The 25,058-nt window shown below is 35.5% G+C and overlaps 2 protein-coding genes across 3 annotated transcripts in view; one reads left to right on the forward strand and one right to left on the reverse strand.

The window, feature by feature from the left end:
• The window catches only part of LOC107701214 (E3 ubiquitin-protein ligase RNF13-like), a 25,638-nt gene extending 15,191 nt beyond the window's left edge, over positions 1-10,447 (forward strand). The window contains exon 7 of the mRNA XM_016503175.1: positions 9,460-10,447. Coding sequence (XP_016358661.1) covers positions 9,460-9,806 — 347 coding nt within the window. The 3' untranslated portion in view covers positions 9,807-10,447. The remainder of the gene's footprint in view (positions 1-9,459) is intronic.
• Positions 10,448-13,474: 3,027 nt separating this feature from the next.
• On the reverse strand, positions 13,475-23,085 carry LOC107701227 (profilin-2-like). 2 transcript variants are annotated; one of them, XM_016503185.1, is made up of 3 exons: positions 22,773-23,079; positions 17,273-17,465; positions 13,475-14,332 (listed from the first exon to the last, which is right to left on the reverse strand). In XM_016503185.1, exons 1-3 carry the CDS (start codon positions 22,905-22,907, stop codon positions 14,235-14,237), a joined length of 426 nt encoding a protein of 141 aa, XP_016358671.1. In that variant the 5' UTR covers positions 22,908-23,079; the 3' UTR covers positions 13,475-14,234. The 2 variants fall into 2 exon arrangements, with proteins under 2 accessions (XP_016358671.1, XP_016358672.1); XM_016503186.1 differs by lacking the exon at positions 13,475-14,332 and adding an exon at positions 14,339-14,695 and having other exon boundaries at positions 22,773-23,085.
• Between the last annotated feature and the right edge of the window lie 1,973 nt (positions 23,086-25,058).

The following is a 25,058-nucleotide window of genomic DNA, read 5'->3' on the forward strand; positions in this document are numbered from 1 at the left end:
ATATTGGGTACAGAAACAAAATAATAGTAATAATAATAATAATAATAATAATACTACTACTATGAATCATGTTAGTTGGCTTCATTTAGCAAACAGATATTTCCTTCATTTATTTCCACACTTAATTATATTATAAAATGTTTTGTTACTTTCACTGTTCATTTTAATGGCGCATTAGAGCTGCTCCATTGCAGCAGCTCAATACTGTAATCACAAGACGTTTTCCTATAATAATGCAGGGAACCACTCGTTATACATTATACGAGTACGCGCGTACTATTTTGGTAAATATAAATTAAATATAAATAAATGCAGAATGAGAGACACTTACAGCCTAGCGCATTTCACACAGTCTGCTAGTTTCACTTCTGCTTTAAATAAAGTTGTGTATGCTTGACGTTTAAAATAAATGTTTATAGTGAATGCCCCTATAATTTTTGTTTTATATTTACGATAAAAAATTTTAATCTTAATTTCGTTTTAATCCAAATGCATGCGCTAATGGAGCGAACAGCAATCAAGATCATGCAACAGAAGTGCTCGCTCTCTCGCTCTCCTTACCGTCAAATAACTTTAGTAACTTGTGCATTGTTGTACTTGCTTGCTTTTGACATATCCGACCGAACTACAAACTTTCCAGTGATGTCTGTGAGATATTCACTCGACAAGCTCGCACATCTGTGCCGCCGCGTGCTCAATCTACTCTTAGCGCGCTCTGCTTATCAGCTCGCGCACATCCGCTATACAGACTATTTATTCACTCATACACTTATTTATCTAACACACATACTCAGTCAAAATTTCAATTTGCACATAATATACCTGTACATACAACTGTCTATTTGTATATTTTTATTCCTTATTTACTTGTTCTATTTTTTATTTTATTATTATTATTTTTTTTATTATCTGTGTTTTTTGTTCTGTCGCTGTCATTCTGTTACACTGTGGAAGCTTCTGTCACGAAAACAAATTCCTCGTATGTGTAAACATACCTGGCAATAAAGCTCATTCTGATTCTGATATGTTAATTACTTACATGTACTTCTTAGACACCCTTAATCTCTAATAGCTCCATTCTACTCTCTGTTGTTCTGTTGTCAGTGTTTCTTTTTCTGGACACAGCTCTATTCACACGCTGTGTGGTATCGGCTTTTGGTATCGGGGCATTTTTACGAGTAGGCCTACGAGTACAGGATCGCAGTATCGGACCCGATACCGCATCCCTATTTTTTGCATGTCTCTTGGTCTGCTCATCACAAATGATCTATTGTATGGCTTAATGACAAATCAAATTAACCAATTTTATGGTGCTTTTTTGCCCATTTGGTGTCATTTTGTAGCATTACAGCCTCAGTCCCCATTAATTTCCATTATATGAAATGGAGAGGCCAGGATATTATTTTAAAAATTAACCTTTTGTGTTGCACAGATAAACATGAAGAGGGGAAAAAAATCAGTATTGTCATCTTTGTGTGAACTATCCTTACACATTTTGCCTATTTTTTATTTATTTAAATAGACATAGAATGTAAACGTAAGCATTTAAGTTGTAATTGAACAAATTTGGCAATAAAGCTCATTCTGATTCTGATTCTGATATGTTAATTACTTACATGTACTTCTTAGACATCCTTAATCTCTAATAGCTCCATTCTACTCTCTGTTGTTCTGTTGTCAGTGTTTCTTTTTCTGGACACAGCTCTATTCACACGCTGTGTGGTATCGGGGCATTTTTACAAGTATGAGTACAAGTACAGGAGCGCAGTATCGGTGCATCCCTAATAACTATACTATCGCAACAGCGATAGAAATTTTGGGGAATAAAAATAACGCTATTAGTACAATTAATAACTTTTACGTTTGTAATTTGTAACCATAACTGTTAAAAAACATGTTAAAAAACTGTTAATCTGTACTAGCTATAACTAGCTAACTATAATGATAGCCACTTTAAAAACCCTGTTCACGTCAGGAACAATAACTATAACTATAGCTGTTAGCATCCACACCAGCGGACGATAACTTTCTTATTATAAGTGTGCGCTGGAGTTTTGTCGTCTGCTGCTTTAAAGCCCCATCCACACCAAAAACCATAACTGTTAAGATAGCTTTAGTGATAACTGTAATGATAGCTATATTAGCATCCACACTAGCTGACGATAGCTTATTTCTTATTTTAAGTGTGTGCTGCAGTTTTGTCATCTGCTGCTTCAAAGCCTCATTCACATAAGAACGATAACTGTAAAGATAACGATAACTATATTAGTGTCCACACCAATGCACGATTTATTCATTATAAGCATGCTGTACGTTTTTGTCGTCTGCCACTTTAAATGCTTAAGCTCTCTCAGGATGGATTCTGATTGGTTGTCAGTAGGCGTGTTTCCATTACAGATTTGCGCAAAACTTTGGCGATATTTTATAAATGTCAATAAAAAAGTATTGCGAAATGACGGCGTTTCCATTAACCAATGTTGTGCGACTAAAACGTAACCTTTTGCCTCTCGCGATAAGTCATGGCAATGGATTTTGACGGATTTTGGCTATATTTATTCAAAGGAGGTGTATGCGTGTATCTTTACAGAAGCAGCACAGAGAGCCGATTCAGAAACGTGCGTGGCGCAGCTGGAATAAGCACAAGCATTGACTAGAGTGGCCTTAATCAGCTTCAGTGGCCGTATCAGAGCCACACTGCACCGCAGACGTGTGCAGTGTAAATTGTCTAAGCATTAATGGTAGGGAATGCCCCTTATACTGGAGCGCGGCCACTTATGAAGTGTTTCTTGGAGGTTATAGTACATTGAAGAATGATCATATGACTTTTTACATACGCCATGTGACCTGTAAATGCGAAAAAGCCGTTTCCATTGCAGTTTTGTGAAATATTCCTTTTTCGAATTGCCTGAAAAACCACCTCATGCGAGTGTAAAAACTTTTTTGCGATATACGGGAGTTTTTGCGAAATTGATGTGTTTCCATTAGGCGTATTTTCAATTCGCAATTCTAATTTGCACAATTTGAAGGGTAATGGAAACGCAGCTAGTGTTTTAATTGGAAAAATTGCTCTGAAAGTGATTCCAACTATATTTTTCCTCTGTAGCGTTATTGTTATAGTTGTGGTGTGTGTCTGTTCTCATAAAATTAGAACAATTTAAAAACTTTATAGTTATCATCCTTGGTGTGAACAGACACCCTCCTTTTTTACGGAATACAAAAAACTTGCATGTTGACTTGCAAACTTTTTCTGGTTGCAGAAGTGTCTCGCTTTGATGTTTCATCTAATCTGACATGTTTTTTTTTTATGACAGTAATAGATATTGCATCATCTTCCATTTTCGTTATGATGGGTGGCATCAGTGTTAAGGTGCAATAGCACCACCTACTGTATTGGAGTGTCAACCAGATACTGGTGCTGGATTTTTCCAGATATTATTTTGTGTAGTATTAACAAAGTATCTGTATTTCATTTTTTTTTTTTTTACATCACGGTTATCGTCAATACCTGTATATTGTGACACCCCTAGTGTATATTACGTTTTTGTCTTAATAGCATATTTTATTATTATTATTTACACAGTATATAACATATTTATTAATTGTGCTAGTTGGAGACCTAGGGAAAGCTAAACCACCGAAGTTTAATATTTCGCTGCATAAGAAGTGATCATATTAATGAGATTTAAAATTGAACACTAGCTTACTGTTTACTAAATACTATGCAGTGTACACTACATACGACCGTTATATTCTATATAGTATGTAGTATGAAAGTAATCTAAACTTACATTATTCACATTTCCATACATCAGCCAGAAAAATGTAATATTGAGAATATTAACAATTTTCAGCATTTAGAGGAAAAAACGTTGTTTTTTAGATGGCACAACTTACCCCAAAGCATGTATATGATATTATATATATATATATATATATATATATATACTGCATATATTAGCGCTGTCAAACGATTAATCGCGATAAATCGCATCCAAAATAAAAGTTTTTGTTTGCATATGTGTGTGTTCTGTGTATATTTATTATGTATATATAAATACACACACATGCATGTATATATTTGATATAAATTATATGAATATAAATATATACATGTAAATATTTTCAAAATATATGTGTATATTTATAGATACATAATAAATATACACAATACACACACATATATTATGCAAACAAAAACTTTTATTTTGGATGCGATTAATCGTCTGACAGCACTAATTTTAACACCAGCAGTTGTTTCATCCGTGTGGACATTACTGAGGCTCTTGAATCCCGTCACACACAGATAAAGGCCTGCAAACGTGTGTGTTTCACTCTGATGTTCACCTTCCTCTGGTTCCCGCTCGTGGCGTCTCTGCTGACTCAATGGTTTTCTTCATCCGGACGCTGTGCTGATTCATGGCTTCTGCCGGCCGCTGCAGTCTGCCTCGCTGACAGAGAGAGCGGGTTTTTCCTGTCGTATGACCGCAGACCCGCAACACACAGCTGCTGTCATATACGACAACACACTGGCACTCTACTGCAGGCTCTTTTAAACTCTTATCTATAGACGGATCATAGTGTAGTAAGCATTTCATCAATCCAATCTCTGAATAGGCATTACAAAAAAAAAGTAGCTTTAGAAAGAAATTGTAATTCAACATACAACAATACAAATAAATACTGAAATATGAAATGATTTTAAAAAAGAAACAATGCTCTAAATATAAAACTAAAAGCGCCACTAAGTGGTGGCAAATCACTGTCTTAAGTAAGTCATTCAGTCGATTCAAACAAACGGCTGATTCATTCAGAAACGAAGCAAGTGACTGCCTTTATAAATGGCTCACTGAATCATTGACTCACTCGATTCGTTTAAAAACGTGGATTCATTCGGTAAAGAAACACCGCTGTGTGTTGATCGCAACAGTTCTCCAAGGGCTTTATTTTCATTGCCGTAATTATTGACAGTGTGTCTAAAATTTTATTATTTTGCACCTTTACGTTATCTTAATTTTTAAGTAAAAACTTTAATGTAACCTATTTTTGTATTTCTACCAGCCAATGATGATTCTGAAAGAAAACACGCAGTGTTTGTTATAGTAACACATGCAGCTTTCACGCGCATCTGACAGAACCGCAGTATTATAAATGCACGTCTTTGAATGAGCGCTGTAGTGTATTCTTCAATTGCTCAGGTAATGTCAATACGACCCATTTCAGGGGCTGCCAAAATGATATTTTAAAATCAGCCAGGGCTATAGAAATGCATATTAATATTTACAAGTAAATCTCCATATAATTTATCTATAGACGGATCATAGTGTAGTAAGCATTTCATCAATCCAATCTCTGAATAGGCATTACAAAAAAAAAGTAGCTTTAGAAAGAAATTGTAATTCAGCATACAACAATACAAATAAATACTGAAATATGAAATGATTTTAAAAATGTTAAAATACTGTCTTTAAATATTCTTTCAGACAAAGACAGAGATTCAAACAAATTGGTGAATCAGACTTACAAATCTATGAATCAGGTTGAAGTGAATCAGATGTGCAAACTCAAAAATTCAGTGCAAATATATCACAAATATCGAATATGTCTAACAAATTAGCTAATTCAAAAACTTTGAATTGCTAGTAGCGCTGCACGATATATCGTTTCAGCATCGATATATCGCGATCGATATCCTTGTAAACACAGATGCTTATGGCTTTAAGTGAAGGTAAACAATTGAGAAAGAAATGGATGTGTAACAGTATATTGGTTCACAGCAGTTTAATGTTCCTGAGGCACATGCAGCTTTCGTGCGCGTCTGACTGACAGAACCGCGCACTTGTATTCCAGCGGTGCTGTTAATGTTACGGCTAGTTTAGCAAATAGTTTTCTTCATGAATTCAGTTCAACAGAAGAGGGTAAACTTTATCTCTCGACTGAATCTGCACATGCATTTTAGAAGGTGTTCTTGCTCCGTCCAAGCAGTAAATGCAAAGAGCTCCGTATAGCGTAACTTCAACCGCTCAGGTAACGTCAATACGACCCATTGCAGGGGCTGACAAAATTACATTTTAAAATCAGTCAGAGCTATAGAAATATTGGTTCACAGCAGATTAATGTTCCTGTTGCTTTCTGTGTCATGAATGTTGATCAAACAACAAAACGCGTAGAGAAAAATCACTTTTGTAGCTTTAACACAGATTTATTAGATTTAATTTATACAGTGAAGACTCTATGCAGTGTTATTTTACATTTGATTATTCAATTTCTGTTAGACTTACCTGAAAAATATAAAGCACTGTTTATTTATTTCTATCATATTTATATTTATCCGTGCTTGTAATTTGTTTATTTTCTATGCTGATTTACTCTCCTACAAAATCACACCAATCATTGATAATCTTTTTTCCAAATAGAGCTATTCAAGTCATCCGGTGATTTTTTTTTTCGTATCACAATATATATCGCAGAAAAACAAGATATCACAATGTGAATTTTTTCCAATATCGTGCAGCTCTAATTGCTAGTCTACTTGACGTGATCGTAAAGAAAATTAATGGTGGGGGAAAACAATAAAAAAAATACAATGTTGGTTTATTTTCCATTGCCAAAAAATCATTGCAGATATCTAATATCCCGAATATTCGATGCGTGTAATGAATTTGCAAATTCAAAAACAAATCACTAGTCTTAACTGACGTGATCTTGAGAGGACTTAATGGGGCGGGGGATTAATTATAGTAAAAAAAAAAAAAACTCAATGTTGATTAATTTTATAGTGCCAAAAAAATCAGTGCCAGTATTTGCAAAATCAAAAACTTTTGTGACTCTCTATTGTAAGTCTACTTGATGTGATCTTTAGGAAAATTGTAAAAAAAAAAAAAAAAATGTATACAATTTGGGTTCATTTTCTATTGCCAAAAAAATTGTGCAAATATATAATGAATATCGGAAACGTCTACTGAATTTGCAAATTCAAAATCATTGCGAAACGCTAGTTTACTTGATGTTGTCTTGAGGAAACTTAATCATGAAGAAAAAAACAATGATTATAGTGAAGTTTAAAAAAAAGAAAAAAGATAACATTTTGGTTAATTTTCTATTGCCCAAAAAATTTTTTTTTTTTTTAAATCAGCGCAAATGTATCACAAATATACACAAAATCCAAACCTTTGCGAATCATCATTGCAAGTCTACTGTGATCATGAATAAAATTAATGGTGGGGGGAATGATTATAGTGAAGTTTAAAAAAAAGAAAAAAGATAAAATTTTGGTTAATTTTCTATTGCCCAAAAAATGTTTTTTTTTTTTAAATCAGCGCAAATGTATCACAAATATACACAAAATCCAAACCTTTGCGAATCATCATTGCAAGTCTACTGTGATCATGAATAAAATTAATGGTGGGGGGAAAAAAAAACTTAATATAATAAAATTGGTTAAAAAATTGATACAATTTTGTTTAATTTTCTATTACCAAAAAATGACTGCAAATATATCATGAATATTGGATACTACTACTACCATCATTGCGAATCGCTAGTCTACTTGACGTGATCTCGAGGAAACGTAATCATGAGGGAAAAAGGAAGATTGTAGTAAAATCTGATTAAATAAATTGACAAAAAAAAACTCAGCACAAATATATGACGAATATTGGATCGCTGTTTGAACATGGTAATGGTAAACTATATTATGAAGTGCTTTTCAAACATGTAACCCAGTAGATTCAGGTTTTCCCTTAAACCATAAATCTTCATCAGTTCAGAACAAATGAAGAATTTTCCACAAGGTCATTGGCTTCACCAAGTGTCGAGTTGTTTCTGTTGTGGATTGGTAACATCCAAAACCTCTTGTTCACTCTGTGAACGCTTCAACCAACCGTTGAGTCTGCAGTGACAGATACGAGCTTCTCCTTATACGGTCACATGCAGCCATGGCCGTTTGTGTTCGTTTACTGCTTATATAAACACTGAGCTTCAGCGGAGCCGCTCCTTCATTGGTGGAAAGAAACCTGAAAAAAGCCAGAGGAATTTGAAGGAGGGCAGGACGAATTCCGGGACTTATTGAGCTTGATCCACAAAACCCAGAATCTGAAAGCAAATGCTGCACGTTTATCAGTCATGTGCTGCAAGTGTGAAAATCAGAAGCCCTTCTATTATAGATATTTATGTAATATATATATATATATATATATATATATATATATATATCATCAATATCTATAATAGAAGGGCTTCTGATTTTCACACTTGCAGCACATGACTGATAAACGTGCAGCATTTGCCTTCAGATTCTGGGTTTTGTGGATCAAGCTCAATAAGTCCCGGAATTCGTCCTGCCCTCCTTCAAATTCCTCTGGCTTTTTTCAGGTTTCTGTCTCGTTCAGCCCTTGATCAGCAAAAGATACAAAATTGGTTAATTTGCAGCTTGAAAAATTTAGCTGTTAAATCACTTTAATATTGAAAAAATATTCCAAACAAGTATTGTCAACAGAGTATGTGTTGTTTACAAATAAAGAAAATAATGTAAAAATATTGTAAACTACCATCAACACAAAATTAGTTTTTGTTTTTATGAACAATAGTATTACTTATTTAACTAAAGTATTATTAAATTAAATTATGAAATGAAGCATTTAACCTAGAGCTTTTGTTGAAAATGTTGTAACCACGTGACAAAAATAAATGAATAAATAAACATTAGTTAAAAATTTATACAAAAAACAAAACAAAAAAAAGCATCTTTAAAAAAAACTTTCCAAGTCAGTTAATGCAACAGTCAAAAAATAAATAGATAAATAAAAAAATATATATAAAAAAAAAAAAATTATACATTATTTATTTAAATATTAAAAATAATTTAATAAATTAAATTTAAATGTAGTAAATGTAAACATTTAAAAAAGTTATGAAAAAAATTAACCCAGGACATTAAAGTACACAATAATCATTAAAATAATTTCTATATTACATGTATGTAATATCAATTTATATACAAAAACTTACATTTTTATATGTATTTAAAAAATGCACATAGGGTACACTTTATATTTGTGTAAGATAAATTTTTTATTAAAATTAGCCGTTTTTGTTACTGATAAATACAAAATAACAAATGAAGGCATGGTAGGGAAAAAAATATTTTTATAAATTAAGAAAAACAACTCATGGCATTAAAGTGCAGAATAATAATTAGAATAATTTATATATTAAATCCAATTATCAGTAGATATTTATTTGAATATAAATACATTTTTACATGCATACAAAATGCACACATATAAACACACACACACTTAATGTACATTGTATAGTCATGGGAGATCATGTTTTATTATTCATTTTTAATTACTTTTATTTAGTGGAATTTTTAAATGAACTACTAATAAATTGAAAGGATTTGGATTGTAATAGATCAGCTTTGTCACGATGTGTGGCACTAATTCTCTCTGCACCAATCATCAGCCTATCACTGCAAGTGTGTCGACCCATGGCTGACCAAAACCAAGAAGACCTGCCCCGTGTGCAAGCAGAAGGTCGTGCCGTCTGACGGCGACTCCGAGTCCGAGTCGAGCGACAGCGAGGAGAACGAAGTGTCGGAAAACACACCCCTGCTGCGATCTCTGGCCTCCACCAGCGCGCATTCCTTCGGCACCATGTCCGGCTCGCTGTCCCGCCCCGATGCCGAGTCCTCGGACTACGACGAGCGCAGCGACACTACCGACAGCGAGGAGGAGGTTACCGTGGAGACTGTGGTCGTACAGCTGCAGCAGGGGCGTCCCGACAACATGGAGGCCAGCGCTTGAGGCGTTAGCCGCCGCTAACTCGAACTCTCAATGAGATTCCAATACATTTCACCGTCACTTACAGATTATCGTCACAAACCTGTTCGGCAATACTATGCAGCGAAATTTTATAAATCATGATTTCCCCCCAAATGAAGTGCGCAAATTTAGCCAACTTGGATGTCACCTTTGGGAATGTCGTTAGCGCTTGCTGCCAAACTCATCTCAAACCTGTATCCGATCGCAACCAACTGCATGTTTTATACGACACCATAAGACTTTATTAGCGACACTGACAATACCGTTTTAGTTTTGATCATTAACAGCGGAGCCGTTCTATACACCAGTCACTCAAGAGATCTTGGAAGTGTAGTTAGGTATAACACATTTATATACTGTAAGTAGGAAGTAAGTTGGGTAAGTAGATTCGAAGGGTTTTTTGTTTGTTTTTTGATAACACAACGTGAACTGTTACCGATTGTCTGGTTGCCTTTTAATGTTGCTTTACTGTAAATATACCTTTCTGCTCACCCTTGTTTCTAAATAGTCTACATTAATTTCTCTTCATGAATAAAATACTACACCTTTTGCTGTTTGTGTGTCGTTTTGTCATCCAGCGCTTTGCACATGGTTTTAAAGGTTCTGTATGTAATTTTTTTGACTGCATATAATGCTGTATCTTTGCAAATATGTGACCCTGGAGCACAAAAGCAGTCTTAAGTCGCTGGGGTATATTTGTAGCAATAGCCAACAATACATTGTATGGGTCAAAATTATAGATTTTTCTTTTATGCCAAAAATCATTAGGATATTAAGTAAAGATCATGTTCCATGAAGGTATTTTGTAAATTTCCTACCGTAAATATATAAAAACTTAATTTTTGATTAGTAATATGCATTGCTAAGAACTTCATTTGGACAACTTTAAAGGCATTTTTCTCTATATTTAGATTTTTTTGCACCCTCAGATTCCAGATTTTCAAATAGTTGTATCTCGGCCGAATATTGACCTTTCGGATGATGTATAAATCTCAATTTCTAAAAATATTCACATATTTAGAAAACATGCTCAGTTCTCATATTTGTTTCTCCGAAAAACAAAGCTAGAGTCAGTTATTCTACTTTGAAATGTGAGTTCCGTGTCGGAATGTCTGTTTTTGTTTTGGTCTGTATGACTCCGCCCACTGCCAGTTTACCCAATAGTATGTGGAATAGGTTGTGGAAAACACAGCATACTGAAGCCAGCAAACTGGATCAGAGATCTAAAAAGCCTCGGCTCTATGACCTGACACCTATTAAAGCGTGGATAAATCAGTCAAGTCGATTTAAAGTGTTTAAGGCTTGTTGCCTTCCGTTGTCAATTGCACTCGTTCCTGCTGTGTCCTCAATCTGGCAACCCACACGAGCATTGAGTCTACTGTAAAGAGAGGGAGAAACGACATTCTCAAGTATTTTGAATTTGGATGGTCGTACCCATTTTAATCATTAGCTGTCAATACTACATACTGCACCTAATACGTTAAAGCTGCAGTCCGTAACTTTTTTTTGGTTAAAAATGAGCCGAAATCAATATTTGAGCAAGTACTATAAGTATTTAGCCAGATGCACAGCGGTTAGCTTATAATAATTTAAATAATTTGAGTGGTACGGGTAGGTTTTTACGGGAAATTCGAGCATGCTGCTGCGTCATTACGTCACGTCTGTAAACATAAAGAAGTTGTCCCGGCTACTAGACTATCGCATGTGAGGATCCTGAAGGTGGAGGATCGTTTATAGCCTTTTCTCACAGCAGCCAGAATAATTAAATATATCATTTTGATAGTGGGTTGTAATCCAGAAAGGATTATGTGTTTATGAAACACATGTGAATGAAATTAAATTATATTCCAGTTTTAAATGTGCATCTGATTACAGATAGCCTGGGATTACACAAGATCTGTATTTTAAAGAAAACCAGTTCGAAGGGAGAATTAGCTTTTTGGGTTAAAATAATTTCTCAATATGAAATTCGAATGGTATGACAATTAGATTAGACTGTACAGAAATTTAAATCTACATGTAACACTAATACACACTATAGGCAATGCTGATGTTGTTAACATTAATAATTTGAACGGTTTGATGTGATATGAACTAATTTAGATTTAATCACCATTGGTAGCGAGATTTATTTTAATGCTGTTTTCCTCAGTTGGTCAGAACAAACGTGGCAGATTTGTTACTTACTTGTTCAGATGGCAATATCCGGTGAAAATGCTTATGTGTGTCATATTCCAAGACGTACGCTAGAATCTGTGATTGTGAAGTACAGTAAATATCCACACCGGTGAACAATATAAACAAGTAGACCTAGAAGTAAAGTGTACACAAATCTTTAATATTGAGACAAATACAAAGCCATAGTTTGATTGTTACCATTGTCCTTTTATATTTTTGCAATTGACATTCTAAATCCCAAATTTATAATAGTTTTTTGAACCAAAAAAAAAAAAAGGTTCTGAGAGAAATGTGGTTTTGCGCAATAAAAAGTAAAGTGTGCACAAATCTTTCATATTGAGACAAATACAAAGCCATATTTTGATTGTTACAATTGTCCTTTTATATTTTTGCAATTGACATTCTAAATCCCAAATTTATAATAGTTTTTTAGAACCAAAAAAAAAAAGGTTCTGAGAGAAATGTGGTTTTGCGCAATAAAAATAATCTTTGGAAACTTTCCACGATTTTTTTTTTTTTTGGAAAGTTTCTGAAAATTTACCAAAAAAGTTTCATCCCTTTGCAACCTTAATTTAAAACAAACCCATTTATCTTTTTTTTTTTCCATTAACATTTTTCCTTTTGTGCAATAAATCCTTATGACCATTTGTTCTTTTTTGTGCAATAAAGTAACATTTTATTTTATAAAATTAAACAGAAAAAAAAATCCATATTTCATCAAGTTCTTTCAACAGATTCTGTGTTGCTCATTACCACATAATGGGGAAAAAAAAAGGAAATTTGTATTTGATTTATTTTTTTGGTAACCGATGAAGATCTGATAGAAAGTTTTAAAACACTGTGACATTCAGTTAAAGTTTGACTTCTCCATTTTTATGTGCAAAACAGGAAAAATTGTGTGCAATAAAACATGTCTTCCATGAATTTCCAATTTTTGTGCAAACAGTCCATTATCTTCTTCAAACTTAAAAAAATGAATTATTATAAAGCATTAGATGAACCCTTAAATAACACACAGCAAAGAAAACCGACAAGTAACTGGGTTGGAACAGATTTATTTAATCTGTCTGTAAACAAGGTGGTGAAATTAATTTATGGCATTTCTCAGTTTTTATGCATATGAAATCAGACATATCAGACTGTATCCAAGATGTATGAAAAAGTACAGGGGAAAAAAGAAATGAACTAGAGTCACCTGTACAAATACCCCACAAGGCCAGAACTTCAGCTGATACTAAAAACCCCTGAACAAAGCAGCGACAGAATCATTCGGGAAGCTGTTTGAATCGATAACAACAGATTCTCTACATTATGGCACAGGATACACATTATGATTTGAGTGTCACATTTGGACTTGATGAAGCATCAAGTTTTGACAGACAGTTGTATCGCTGACGACTCGAAGGCAATTTATTCCACAGTCATGACAGTACGGGTTCAATTCGATTCAAGTGTCGAGGTGAAGTCTGCGATCAGACGCTAGTTTTTTGTTGGTTAGCATTTATGGTAGTGCGTAAATAACCCAAGCAGTGACAAAAATTGGTCCGACTGAAAAGAAACTCTAAACCGCTGATACCCACTGTCTGAAATGGCAGTCGTCTTGAAAATTAATGATATATTACATAAGCTAGCAAAGTAAGTGCAATGACGGAATGTCAATAAACATTCAATTGTGGGGTTGATGGGGGGGAAAAATCCTACCTGCAGTTCAAAAATCACAGTAAAGCCAACTAAACGAGGCTTCAACTTGAGAAAAAATATCAATCGGTAGTGTCGCGTTTACAGTTAGTGTTGATGCGCCAATGGAGACAAACTTCAGGTTGAGGAAAAATGACAAAACGGGCATTTGTTAGAGCAGACGCCATATTTCATTTGACGAAAACGCTAAATATGTCGTCTACCCTAACTAGGGTTCATTCGGTAGGCTTGTAGATATGCATACAGTCGACCGTTCCCAGATTGGATCTAGGAATGGGAATATGAGTTGAGCTCAAGCCCTTGGTTAATCAACCAAACTCCCAAAAAAAAAAAAAGACGAAGTTTTCACACTAGCTTTTGGTCTGAAGCGCGCCATGGGATCGTAGTGCCAAAATGGGACCGAACTCACTAAATGTACATTAATGGGAAAGAAATGGGGTTTGGGTAGCTCAAATGGAAGTAAAGTTGAAAACCAATGGAAGATGAAACCATCTAGAAGGGTTAGCAGAATGAGCAGCTAGGATTGGAGGTGTCTTAATATCCAGATTTCCTCAGGTATTCAGCCATGAGATACGCTTTCTTGTTGAGCAGCCCTCCATGGGTGCCTTCCTTGCCCATGACTAAAACCAATGCTGGAGTACAAAAGGGGGGAAAAAAACAAGAACAAAAATCAACAAACTTGAGGGGGAAAATTAAAGAAACGACTTTCCCAACTTAAAAAGCGATGCAGTTGTTTACAAGATTCATTACCCTTCCTTGCCATTAAGATGTCCAAAAACGTTACATGTGTGTCAAGGGGAGGGGGTGGGGGGGCAGCTTATTTTTGGGAATGCGGGTGACGTTTTTTCTCTTCCCCTAAATTTCACTACTTGATCAAGAAAAAAAAACAAAAAAAAACTAGAACCCTGAATCTCTCAAGTATTTTGCCATTGAATATGCCTTCTTATTCAGGCCGCCACCGTGGACCCCTTCTTTGCCCATTACAAGAACCAAGACTGAAAGAAAAAGACAGAGAGAGGAAGTTAAGAGGACAGGAAAATCCCAGCACTGGAAAAAAGCCAAACCAAGATCAACGAGGCCAGATAGGACAGATAAAATAACTAGAGCTTAATATTTAAAGGTATTAAAAATATATAAGTAATTTTAAGTTATGAAACGATGTAAGATTTAAGTTAAGAATGGACTGTCATGATAATGTTGCATTGCAAAAATAATATAAATAATTAGAATATTTAATATAGTACTATACTATATATTACAATTAATATTTGTAATTAAAGCTTTTGAAAAGTTCTAAAAACAATATTATAAATTAAATATAGTTATTAGTACATAGTATTATACTATTTATATATTACAATTAATGTATTTGTAATATTATTATAATTTCATAAATTAATTTCCCTTTTTTTTGGCCAGTATAAGCTACACACTGGATCAGATGTTATGCTAATCAAAAATCTGCTTAATTATATAATTACTCTTAAGTAATGGTTGACGACGGGCCGCTGAATTATTAAACATTAATGCACATCTGAGGTGGTAATGCGGCACTAATTTATCATCCATTATCCTGCTTGTACCACGATTACCAAAGATTTCCAAGTTTTTCTCTCAATACATTATATTTTTCATCCTTAAAACACTCACACATACTACTTCCTTGCACATCTTGCCTTTATGGAAATATTTAAAGCTATTTTTACACTGCTGTTTTTTTCCTGGTTCTTTTGCTGTTGCAGGCCGTAGGGCTCTTGGAAATAGCTGAAATAATTTGGCAAAGTGATCGGGAACTGTAATGCAGTTAATCACAGTTCAACACCTTATAATGTCTGTCAGCCAATCAGAATCAAGAATTCAACAGCGCTGTAGAATAATGAACCTTCTTACAATGTTACCATTTAAGTTTAGCAATGACCAAACAACTAGTATATTCATCTGGAGATATAGATGTGGATTTCCAGAAAGTGTTGATTAGCCTAAGTGGTAGAGAAATAGATTGTAGCATGTGATTCATGCAATTCGAGCAGGAAAAGCAAGTTTAGTTCCTCTCCTCAATACATGCCATGAGCTATAAGAAAAAGATTGATTCATGAAGGAACACTTTATTTCAGGAAACAGGAAATCCTCTCACATTTTACCGAGCGACGGAGCCCAGATGTGTGTGAGAGTAGCAGAAACACACATGCATGTGAGAGGGAATGTACCTGGACAGGTCCCAGAAACTTCCTGAACACCTGAGCTCAAGTCTCGTGATCAACCAAGACGCTCGAAAATCACTAGCTAGAATAAAACGCTGCATTCCTTTGCAAAAAACGGTGTCAAAAACCCACATTGGTAAAAGCAAGATTCTCAAAGAAAGGCTCAGGCTATATATATATATTTCAGGCAAAATTAGGATTATTTTTCAGTCTATTAGGATTTTTGCATTACATTTTCCTCACTACAGTGTGTATATGAAGAGTTCATTTGCAAAAACATAGAAATCCATTTTTATTTATTTTCAGAAATCACGTTTTTTTTATTGCACATTCCAAGTAATATCAATCAAACTGCAGTTGGGTTGTTTTGATTAAGTAATGATAACTGAAACAAATCCAGGTAACTTACAAAATTAAAGTTCATTGAAAGTATGTTTTTTTATATTAAACGTTTGTTTTATAGCAAAAGCAGATAACTCCACATTTCATGTTTTAGAGTTTAAAAAACACTAATTTAATCTTTGTAATCTCCTCAGATGACAATGTAGATGCCTGACAAACGTCGGATTTATCGGCTTCTGTTCAAAAACAACAAGGGCGCTTGTCGGCATCTGCAGTAAAACCAAGCGGCAACCTCCCGCTCTCTCTCGTGAAGCCAACAAGGAAGTGATTTAAACTGTAATTCATCAACTGGCCGCTAGAGGCTGGCTGCAAAAGGGAGTCAATCCCATAGACTCCCCATGTTAAAATGCCCAACTTTACAGCTGAAAAAAAACATGTTTACAGCCTGGTTCAAAAAATGATTTTGGTCTATATAGCTGATTTTGCCCTTCATGACAACTGAGGGGGGTGAATTTTTTTTATAACTCATCCGTTTAAATTATATTAAGCCTTAAAGTTCTGCATAATTAAGGGCGTGGCCACTTGAGTGACAGGTGAATTGCCGTTGCTGTCACCGGATATTTAAATTTGTTTGATGATCTGAAACATTAAAATGTGACAAACATGCAAAAAAATAAGATATCAGGAAGGGGGCCAACACTTTTTCACACCACTGTATATATATTCACCCACTGATGTGTCACTTCACAGCACCTAATTGTGAATATTTAATGGATTTTAAATAATTTTTTAAAACTATTTATAGAAACTATCATTATTTCCGCTTCCAAGTCTGCCTCAGAAAATATAATTTAAAATAATCAGGATACATAAATTTAATGTACATAATGAACAAGACTCCTGTGTTATACAGGAAATATATTGAGGAAAGGAAACGTCTACATTATTATTCATCTACCTCAAAAAAAAAAAAAAATGGAAGTTTTACTAACAAAAGATATTTGTGATGAAATAAGAACAGACTAGTACCTTTGGCTGCTTTGCCGACAGTGATGTTGTACGTGGCCTCTCCTCCTTGACTCTTTGTCCTGATGTCCATTGTCCAATCATTGTCGACTAGGAGGCTGTCTCGGATAACTGAGCACTTCTTTGAACCTAAGGTCAGGCCGTTGGTGAAAAAACCTTCTCGGTCTTTTCCTACTAGGACGTCGATTTCTGTGGGCTGGTGTTAAAAAAAATAAAACCATATTAAATGTGGAACTGTTTCTTCTTGTCTAGTCTTTTACATTTTAATATGGATTAATGAACCACCAAATGCAGGTAGGCGGTTAGATGAGCATGATAATTTATGGAGAGATCCATGCATATTTTAGATAAACTAAAGATACAAAGTCATAGAAATGTCATCATGCACTTTGAACATCAATGAGTCATTAAGAACACAACAAAAAGATAAGTTAAATATAGTGGGCTAGTCAGTTAAAACTAGCTGTTTTGTGCACAATGTTTACTTTTAGAGTGAAAAGACAAATTAGCAGCTGTTGGAAACACCTGGCCTAGACACGACTTTAACCTTTATTTTTTATTTTTTTTATGAAATCTGCCTGACAACTCAGTTTTTGTTTTCATGTAGTGTTGATAAAGCTGCGGTCACATCAGTGAAATATTGGCAAAATTTCACAAACAAAAACGTACATTGTCAATAGTGACATTGTCGTAGTGATGTACAAATTAACACTTTGTAACCAAGAAGCTTTCTGTTGGTCAACATAGCATATTCACGTGACCAATTTGAACCCAATAAAAAAAATGTGAGGGGAATTTTGCCCCTATTAAAATAACTGTATTTTGCTGACAAAATTAAAAATTAGTAAAATTTTGCAGGCAAAAAAGGTCCGTTTTCAATGTAGCAATGTTTGGATTCTATCAAACCAATCAGCTTTTGGTTGATCAATGTGGCGAATTTGCATGACCAACTTGAATGATTACTAAATCTGCATGGGGAAATCTCTCGGCTTTGCACAAAATTCCCAATAGTGCATACTCCTAATGAAATGGCTGGATTTCACCCCGAAAATTTTGCTGAGCAACAATGGATGTCAAATTAGTGAAATTTTGCTTAAAATAAAGATCCACTGTCAACAGTGTTGCAATGTTTCAAACATCTCACACCAAAGTCACTTTTAAACCAATCAGCTTTCTGTTGGTCACTGCTGCGAATTTGCAAGACCAACTTGAGCCCACTGTGAAATCTGTTGGGAAAAGTTCCCAATCATGCAGACTTCTATTGAAATCACCATCAAAATTATGCTGAGCAACAATCAATTTGTCAAATTAGCAAAAAATATAAAGGTCCATTGTCAAAAGCATAGCAATGTTTCAAACATATCTCACACCAAAGTCACTTTCAAACGAATTAGCTTTCGATTGGTTAATGCGATTAAATCACATGACCAAAAACACAATGCGAAATCTGTGTGGGCAAATCTTTTAGCTTTGCAAAAAATTCCCATTCTTAAAGATTACTGTTGAAATGACTGGACTTTGCCCACAAAATTCTGCGAGTAATAGTAAATGTGTCAAATTAGCTAGCCTACATTTTGCAGGAAATAAAAGTCTAATGTCAATAGAGTAGCGATGTTCAAGCACGTTTCACACCAAAGTCACTTTCAAACCAATCAGCTTTCTGTTGGTCAGTGCAGCGAATTACTTATTTTGAAAATTTGCGTTCGGAAATTGTCTGGGAAAATTTAGGCAAAATTCACAATTATGCAGATTCCTATTGAAATGACTGGATTTCACCCACAAAATTTTGCTGAGCAGCAATAAATGTGTCAAATATGACCAACTTGAACCCATCTGTGGGGGGAAATCTTTCAGCTTTGAGCAAAATTCCCAAAGGTGCAGATTGCTATTGAAATGATTGGATTTCGTCCACTAAATTTCGCTGAGCAATGATAAATGTTGACCGCACCTCTACGTTGACCGCACCCAACTCGAATTTGATGCCAAGTTTGAACAAGGAAAACTTTAACCCTGAAGCCCAAAGTATAACTCAGTTTTTACGCATATGCAAGGTTTCACATACTGTGCATGTGACGCACATTTTGTCAAAAGAATAGTATGCGCGTACTGTACGCACGGCACCCGATTTTTGTAACCAGGTGACACACGCATTAAATTTGTTTTGCAGTAATCAGTTGTTCCACAAGGTGGCAACACTGGCCCGGGCCATTATTTCACAGTAGAAAACTAAAAGAAAGAGATGAAACAACAACACAATAGTGGAGACTGTGACAACAACAGACAACTTTGGTTTAAATGGGTAAAAATTGATTTTTTAATCGATCATACCTGGATAAAAATAGTGCACTGGACAAAGATTAAATAGTTTAAACACAGGTGTTGACCGCCTGTGTTTGCGCGTACTATCAAACGGAGTATACTTTGAAAAGCTACATGACTGTGCGCATGCGCTAGTGTACGCGTACAAAAACGAAGTATAGTTTGGGCTTACAGCAAAATTCCCAATCACACAGATTTCTTTTGAAATTACTCTATTTTTTACTTCGAAAATTCACCAATTCCAGGAAATGTGACCACACTTCTACTCAGCTAATCACTGGACAACCCAACAGCTAATCAATTCTGATTAACAGTCTTCCAAAAACAATGAAAACATCGTTGATAGTCACACTGCCAAATTACATCTGACTACAAATGCTACAGTTTGATCATTAAACAGCAAATATGGATGTTTATTTTTAGAGTACTCTACAATTTTCAAAGGATATTTCTGGAGCATGATAAAAGCATAGCTGATTTGTACCATCGTCCTTAAAAGGAAGGACTTCTACAACACGACATATCTGGGAAACATTCTGCCTAACCCTCAAACTGGAATGCAGTAATCACATTAAACAACGGTTTTATGTGTCAAATGCCAGCACTGATCAAGCCTGAAGGTGCAGTTTTCTTATTCGTTTCATTGTCATTTGGACTGCATCACAGTAGCTTTGTTTGTACTGGCCCACTATGAATCTACCGAGCTGTTTTCCCCTAAGGCCAAACCACATAAAACTAAAAGCAGCTACTCTTTGGTGAGAATCAGCGAGCCGATGCTATTTCCAGTGAGGTCTGGAGGCGCTTGAATGGCGATAGACACAGCCTTGAACTTCATGAAGCCTTTTTGAACTCATACTTGGCCTCATTCCTTTCTCTGTCAGTTCAGGAAACTACTGCTTTTACTGTCAGTCCAAACCCGTATGACCGACAGAGGCTGTCAAGCTTTAACGCAAGAGGTCATGCAGGTTTGAAACAACATGAGGGTGATGAGATGATAGTTTTTTAGGTGAACTACACCGAAACGCCTTACAAACAGAATCTGGTCCTTTTGATCTTCAAAAACTTTCAACTTACTGAATTATTATAAATAACTTATTTGCAAATCTTTGTCAATCTCATTTCATAAATCCATTACAACAGTCCTTAATAGATGCATATTCCTATAGCACTGCAGTAAACATCCAATATAAGGATTCCCACACCTGAATTCTCAAGACTTTTCCAGTCTTTTACGATTTCTGGATAAGGATTTTTTTCAAAATCTTGTTGTAGACATTATTACTCCCACCAAAAGTACCAATTTCTAGCTGATGGAATATTTTAGAACTGAATTCACAAAAGAAGTGTATGACTATGGTTAACGTTCGTTACATTTCCTGACCTTAAAACAAACTTTCCAAATACTTCCAGGTTTTCCATAACCAAATGAATCTTGCAATATATACTACTATATAATCTTAAAGGGACAGTTCACCCAAAATGGAAAATTTACTCACCTTCAAGTTGTTCAAAACCTGTATGGGTTTCTTTTCTCTGTATTCTACACAAAAGAAGAATGTTAGTAACCAAGTTGACGGTAGCCATTGACTTCCATAGTATGGAAAATAAATACAATGGATGTCAACTGTTTGGTTACCAACATTCTTCAAAATATCCTTTTTTTGTGTTCAACATAAGAAAGAAACTGATACAAGCCTGGAACAACTTGAATTTGAGTAAATTAAATTTTCATTTTGGGGTGAACTAACCCTTTAAATATGCGAGTTGTACATCTGTTGCTGTAGTTCACCAAAAATGAAAATTGTGTCATTATTTATTCACTCTCATGTATTTCCTAACCTGCACGTCCATCTTTCTTCTGTAGAACACAAACAATGATATTCTGAGAAATGTTTCAGTGTTTTTTGTTCACATCTTACAGGTTTTGAAAGAACATGAAGGTGAGTAATGGAATTAAAAGAATTTAAAAGAATTTTGGGTGAACTATCCCTATAAACCTGTTAATAAATATGTAAAACGAATGTTTACCCTACATATCCCAAAGTAAACTTACAAGCAGCAACTGAAGGCACCACATTAAGCTTGGGGGAAATAAAGGTCAGTGTGACAAATAAGGCTGTTGTTAGATTTATTAAACACCCACTTATGGAGCGCCATCTTGGACAACGGGAAGAGGGCAGGTACTGTGAGGATCCCATAGTCTGGAATGACGTTACGCACAATCCGCGGCTGAATGACGCGTATGTTCACGTACGTAACGTCAGTCTGGTGATTTTCGAATCTGACCGCTTACTCGCATCGGCCTGTTTGCACTAACAACACCTCCCTCTTTATGACTGAAACTTTTAAGTCTTTGCACCACCTCAACACAGACTTTTAACGCTCGACACTTGAGTTTTAACAGCACAATAATTATTTTTAAATATATTGGCCGAATACAACCAGCTAACCTAGATGATCTAGTGACAGACTTAGCCCAAATAAGTAAAGGCGCAAGAAATCGAAACGCACCCTGTTGAAAAAAAACAGCATATGCTGGTTAGGTATGTTTTGATGTTGGTTTAAGCTGGTCCTTTGCTGGTTTATGCTGGTCATGTGCTGGCAAAGGACCAGCATTAACCAGCAAAAGGACCAACTTAAACCAGCAAAAGGACCAGCTTAAACCAGCAAAAGGACCAGTTTAAACCAGCATCCCAGTGTCAAAACATACCTAACCAGCATATGCTGGGTTTTTTCAACAGGGCACTCATCCTGGGTGTACAAAAATATCTCCAAATTATTATTTTTTGTTTAGTCAGCTAGCAGCCCGTATGTGTTAGCTTTAACTCCCATTCAAGCTGATCAGGCCCTGGATTTCTAATAAACGGGCTGACAGGTTGATCGAAACCATGGCCGTGTGCCAAACCCTTGGGAGTCTCCTACAAAGACAGCGCTGCAGAGTTCCAGCAGCATTTTGGCGCGTTCTACGCCAAGGCGTGTAAAATCCCGCTTTATTTTAAATCGAGCTTCCTTTTTGGCGCTAATTCCAAATTAAACGCGGTTTAGAGCCGCACTCCGACTCCGCGCCTGTGCTGACCAAACGTGCTGTCTAGGTAGGCAGCGTACTAGTTATTAAAACACAGCCACAGTTTTCAGCCCTCCACTAAAGGCAGCATAAAGAGTGTAGCTCATAACGCGTATTTACCGTGATGTTTACGAATGTGCCCCCCTCCTGCGCTGCCCACACGTATTTAGAGTCCGAGTTGCACCCAACAATGGCGCAGTCCTGGCAGCAGCCATCCGACATCAGGTTATCCACGTAGCTCTGCCATGACGACATACTTGCCTTCGGCTTTCAAACGCTCACAAGCTAAACTAGCCTTAAAAAGACGGGACTGACAGTTTCGCGCGGTTACTGTGTATCTGGATGTCCCGCACGCCCCCTTCTCTAATGAGAGTTTGAGCAGTAGAGTCCCAGCTGAATGGAGACTCTGGGTGTAGTCCCTCAAATATCCCTCCGCGCAGGCGCGCTTAGGCTGCGGTCCATTAGAACAAAGCCGTATGCGCGGATTAATACGAGTTCTGATTGGACGCTAGTGTGCATGACCGTTTAGAAGCCACGTTTTGTGTGACAAAGTTAGTTAATGTGTGCAGTATATGTAAGAAACAACAATACATTTTTACCCATGATGCTGGGACTACTATTTCAGTTTACGTTTGGTTTGAACCGCACGTTTCACGTTGCTTTCAGGACCAAAATTTCAGTGTTATTCACATCAAAAGCGGTTTCAAAAGACCTCTGGTTTTGTCACATGGCAAAAAACAAACTCCAGATGTGACCTAATGTTGGCCTTTCTCTGAAGCGGCTTAATTCCTTTTTTTTTCTTCTTCATTTTGTAGATCCAGAACTTTGCCTGTCATCTGTTTTTATTTTATTTAAAACAATTTTTACACTCTCGAGTATTTTCGTCCAAACAGTTTTTATTAAAGGTCCTCGTGACAGCAGTGATTCATTTTAGCTGCAACACCTCACCAAGTCAGTGATATTTTTGGGTGAGATCAAATAACATTTGATTACATTTGAGTTGCTACACAGTCGGGAAATAAGGTATCTGTTCAGGTCGGATCACAGGTGGATTTCGGAAGAAATGGACAAACTGCTTTATGTAGCAACATCACATATGTTTCTGTACGTGTATGTAACATCCAAAACTGACATAATGAAACCTGATAAAATGCATTTATCAGTTTGACAACATTAAATCGTTCGGATTTGTTGTTTATCACCACATAAATCATAGCCTCTTCCGACCTCTTGTGGACAAATCACGTAATGACATCAAAAATTAATATTCATAATGTGACTTTACACAGCCAAGTTAAGGCTGCTCTGTGCCAGCTCAAAATTCGGTGTCAAGACATAATGCTGCATAAAAGCCAGATTAAATTATGTCTGCTCGCAGCCTCTAGTATAACAATATTATAATGAATATGCATTCATTCCACCTCTGAGCAGCATTAATTTGTCTGTGTTAAGACTCCTCCTCTTCAGAAGCCAGAAAATAAATAATTTTATTTCTAGGTATATTTTTAAAAACAGTTGATAGATACATATTTTTACACTTATTAATTCAGCAGACGTTTTATTAAAAGTGGCTCAATTTCATTTTTGCATATTATTGGCTGGCACAAAAACAGTGTCCATGTTATTTATTGTTAGTAGCCTAGTGCAGAGAGAGATACAACTAAAGCAGCATTCACGAGATTTCTAGTACAACTCTCTCGCAGAAATTAGCAGATATTTTGGACGGGATATTTACAAAGGTGAAAGCAGATAATACAAAATGCAGTAATTTCCCAGAAGCTCGAACACATGCAGTGCAAATATTTACCAAGTAGACTAGTTGACATGTTTCGTATTTGTGTTACTCATATTAATTTAACGAAAGCAAAACGTTTTGTTCAATGGAGATTAACAAGTTACACAAAACGTGCTTGAATGATCACAAGCACAAAATTATGCCCGATTGTATCTATGCTGCGCTAGCGACCTCTTGTGGATTAGGTTTGTATTGATATAAATACAGATTAGTGCTATTTTCGGTTATGTTAGAAAAGTAAAACAATTATGAAACCCAAAAATAGTTCACGAAAGAGCAAAAATGTTACATGAAGTAATAAAGTAGCATAAAGTATCTCTAAACAAAAGCTGTTGTAAACAACAATTTGAGAATTTCAAAAATTAGTTAAAATATTAATCACATAACATTCAAAACTCAGAGTTGCCCAACTAAAATTTATATTGTGTTCACCTGTTTACCCAACAGCTATCACAAAAATATGATATTGTAATTTTAAAAGCAAAAATTCACATACTGAGAGATTTAGTTTTTGTGAATAAAAAAATAAGTCATGTTTACTCACAAGGAGTCTTGCACAGCCTTCATTGTGCAATGAAGGCAAGGCCAATATACACGAGACATATAAGATA

Source organism: Sinocyclocheilus anshuiensis, unplaced genomic scaffold, assembly GCF_001515605.1.
Source record: "Sinocyclocheilus anshuiensis isolate Anshui unplaced genomic scaffold, SAMN03320099.WGS_v1.1 scaffold1754, whole genome shotgun sequence".
NCBI lineage: Eukaryota > Metazoa > Chordata > Actinopteri > Cypriniformes > Cyprinidae > Sinocyclocheilus > Sinocyclocheilus anshuiensis.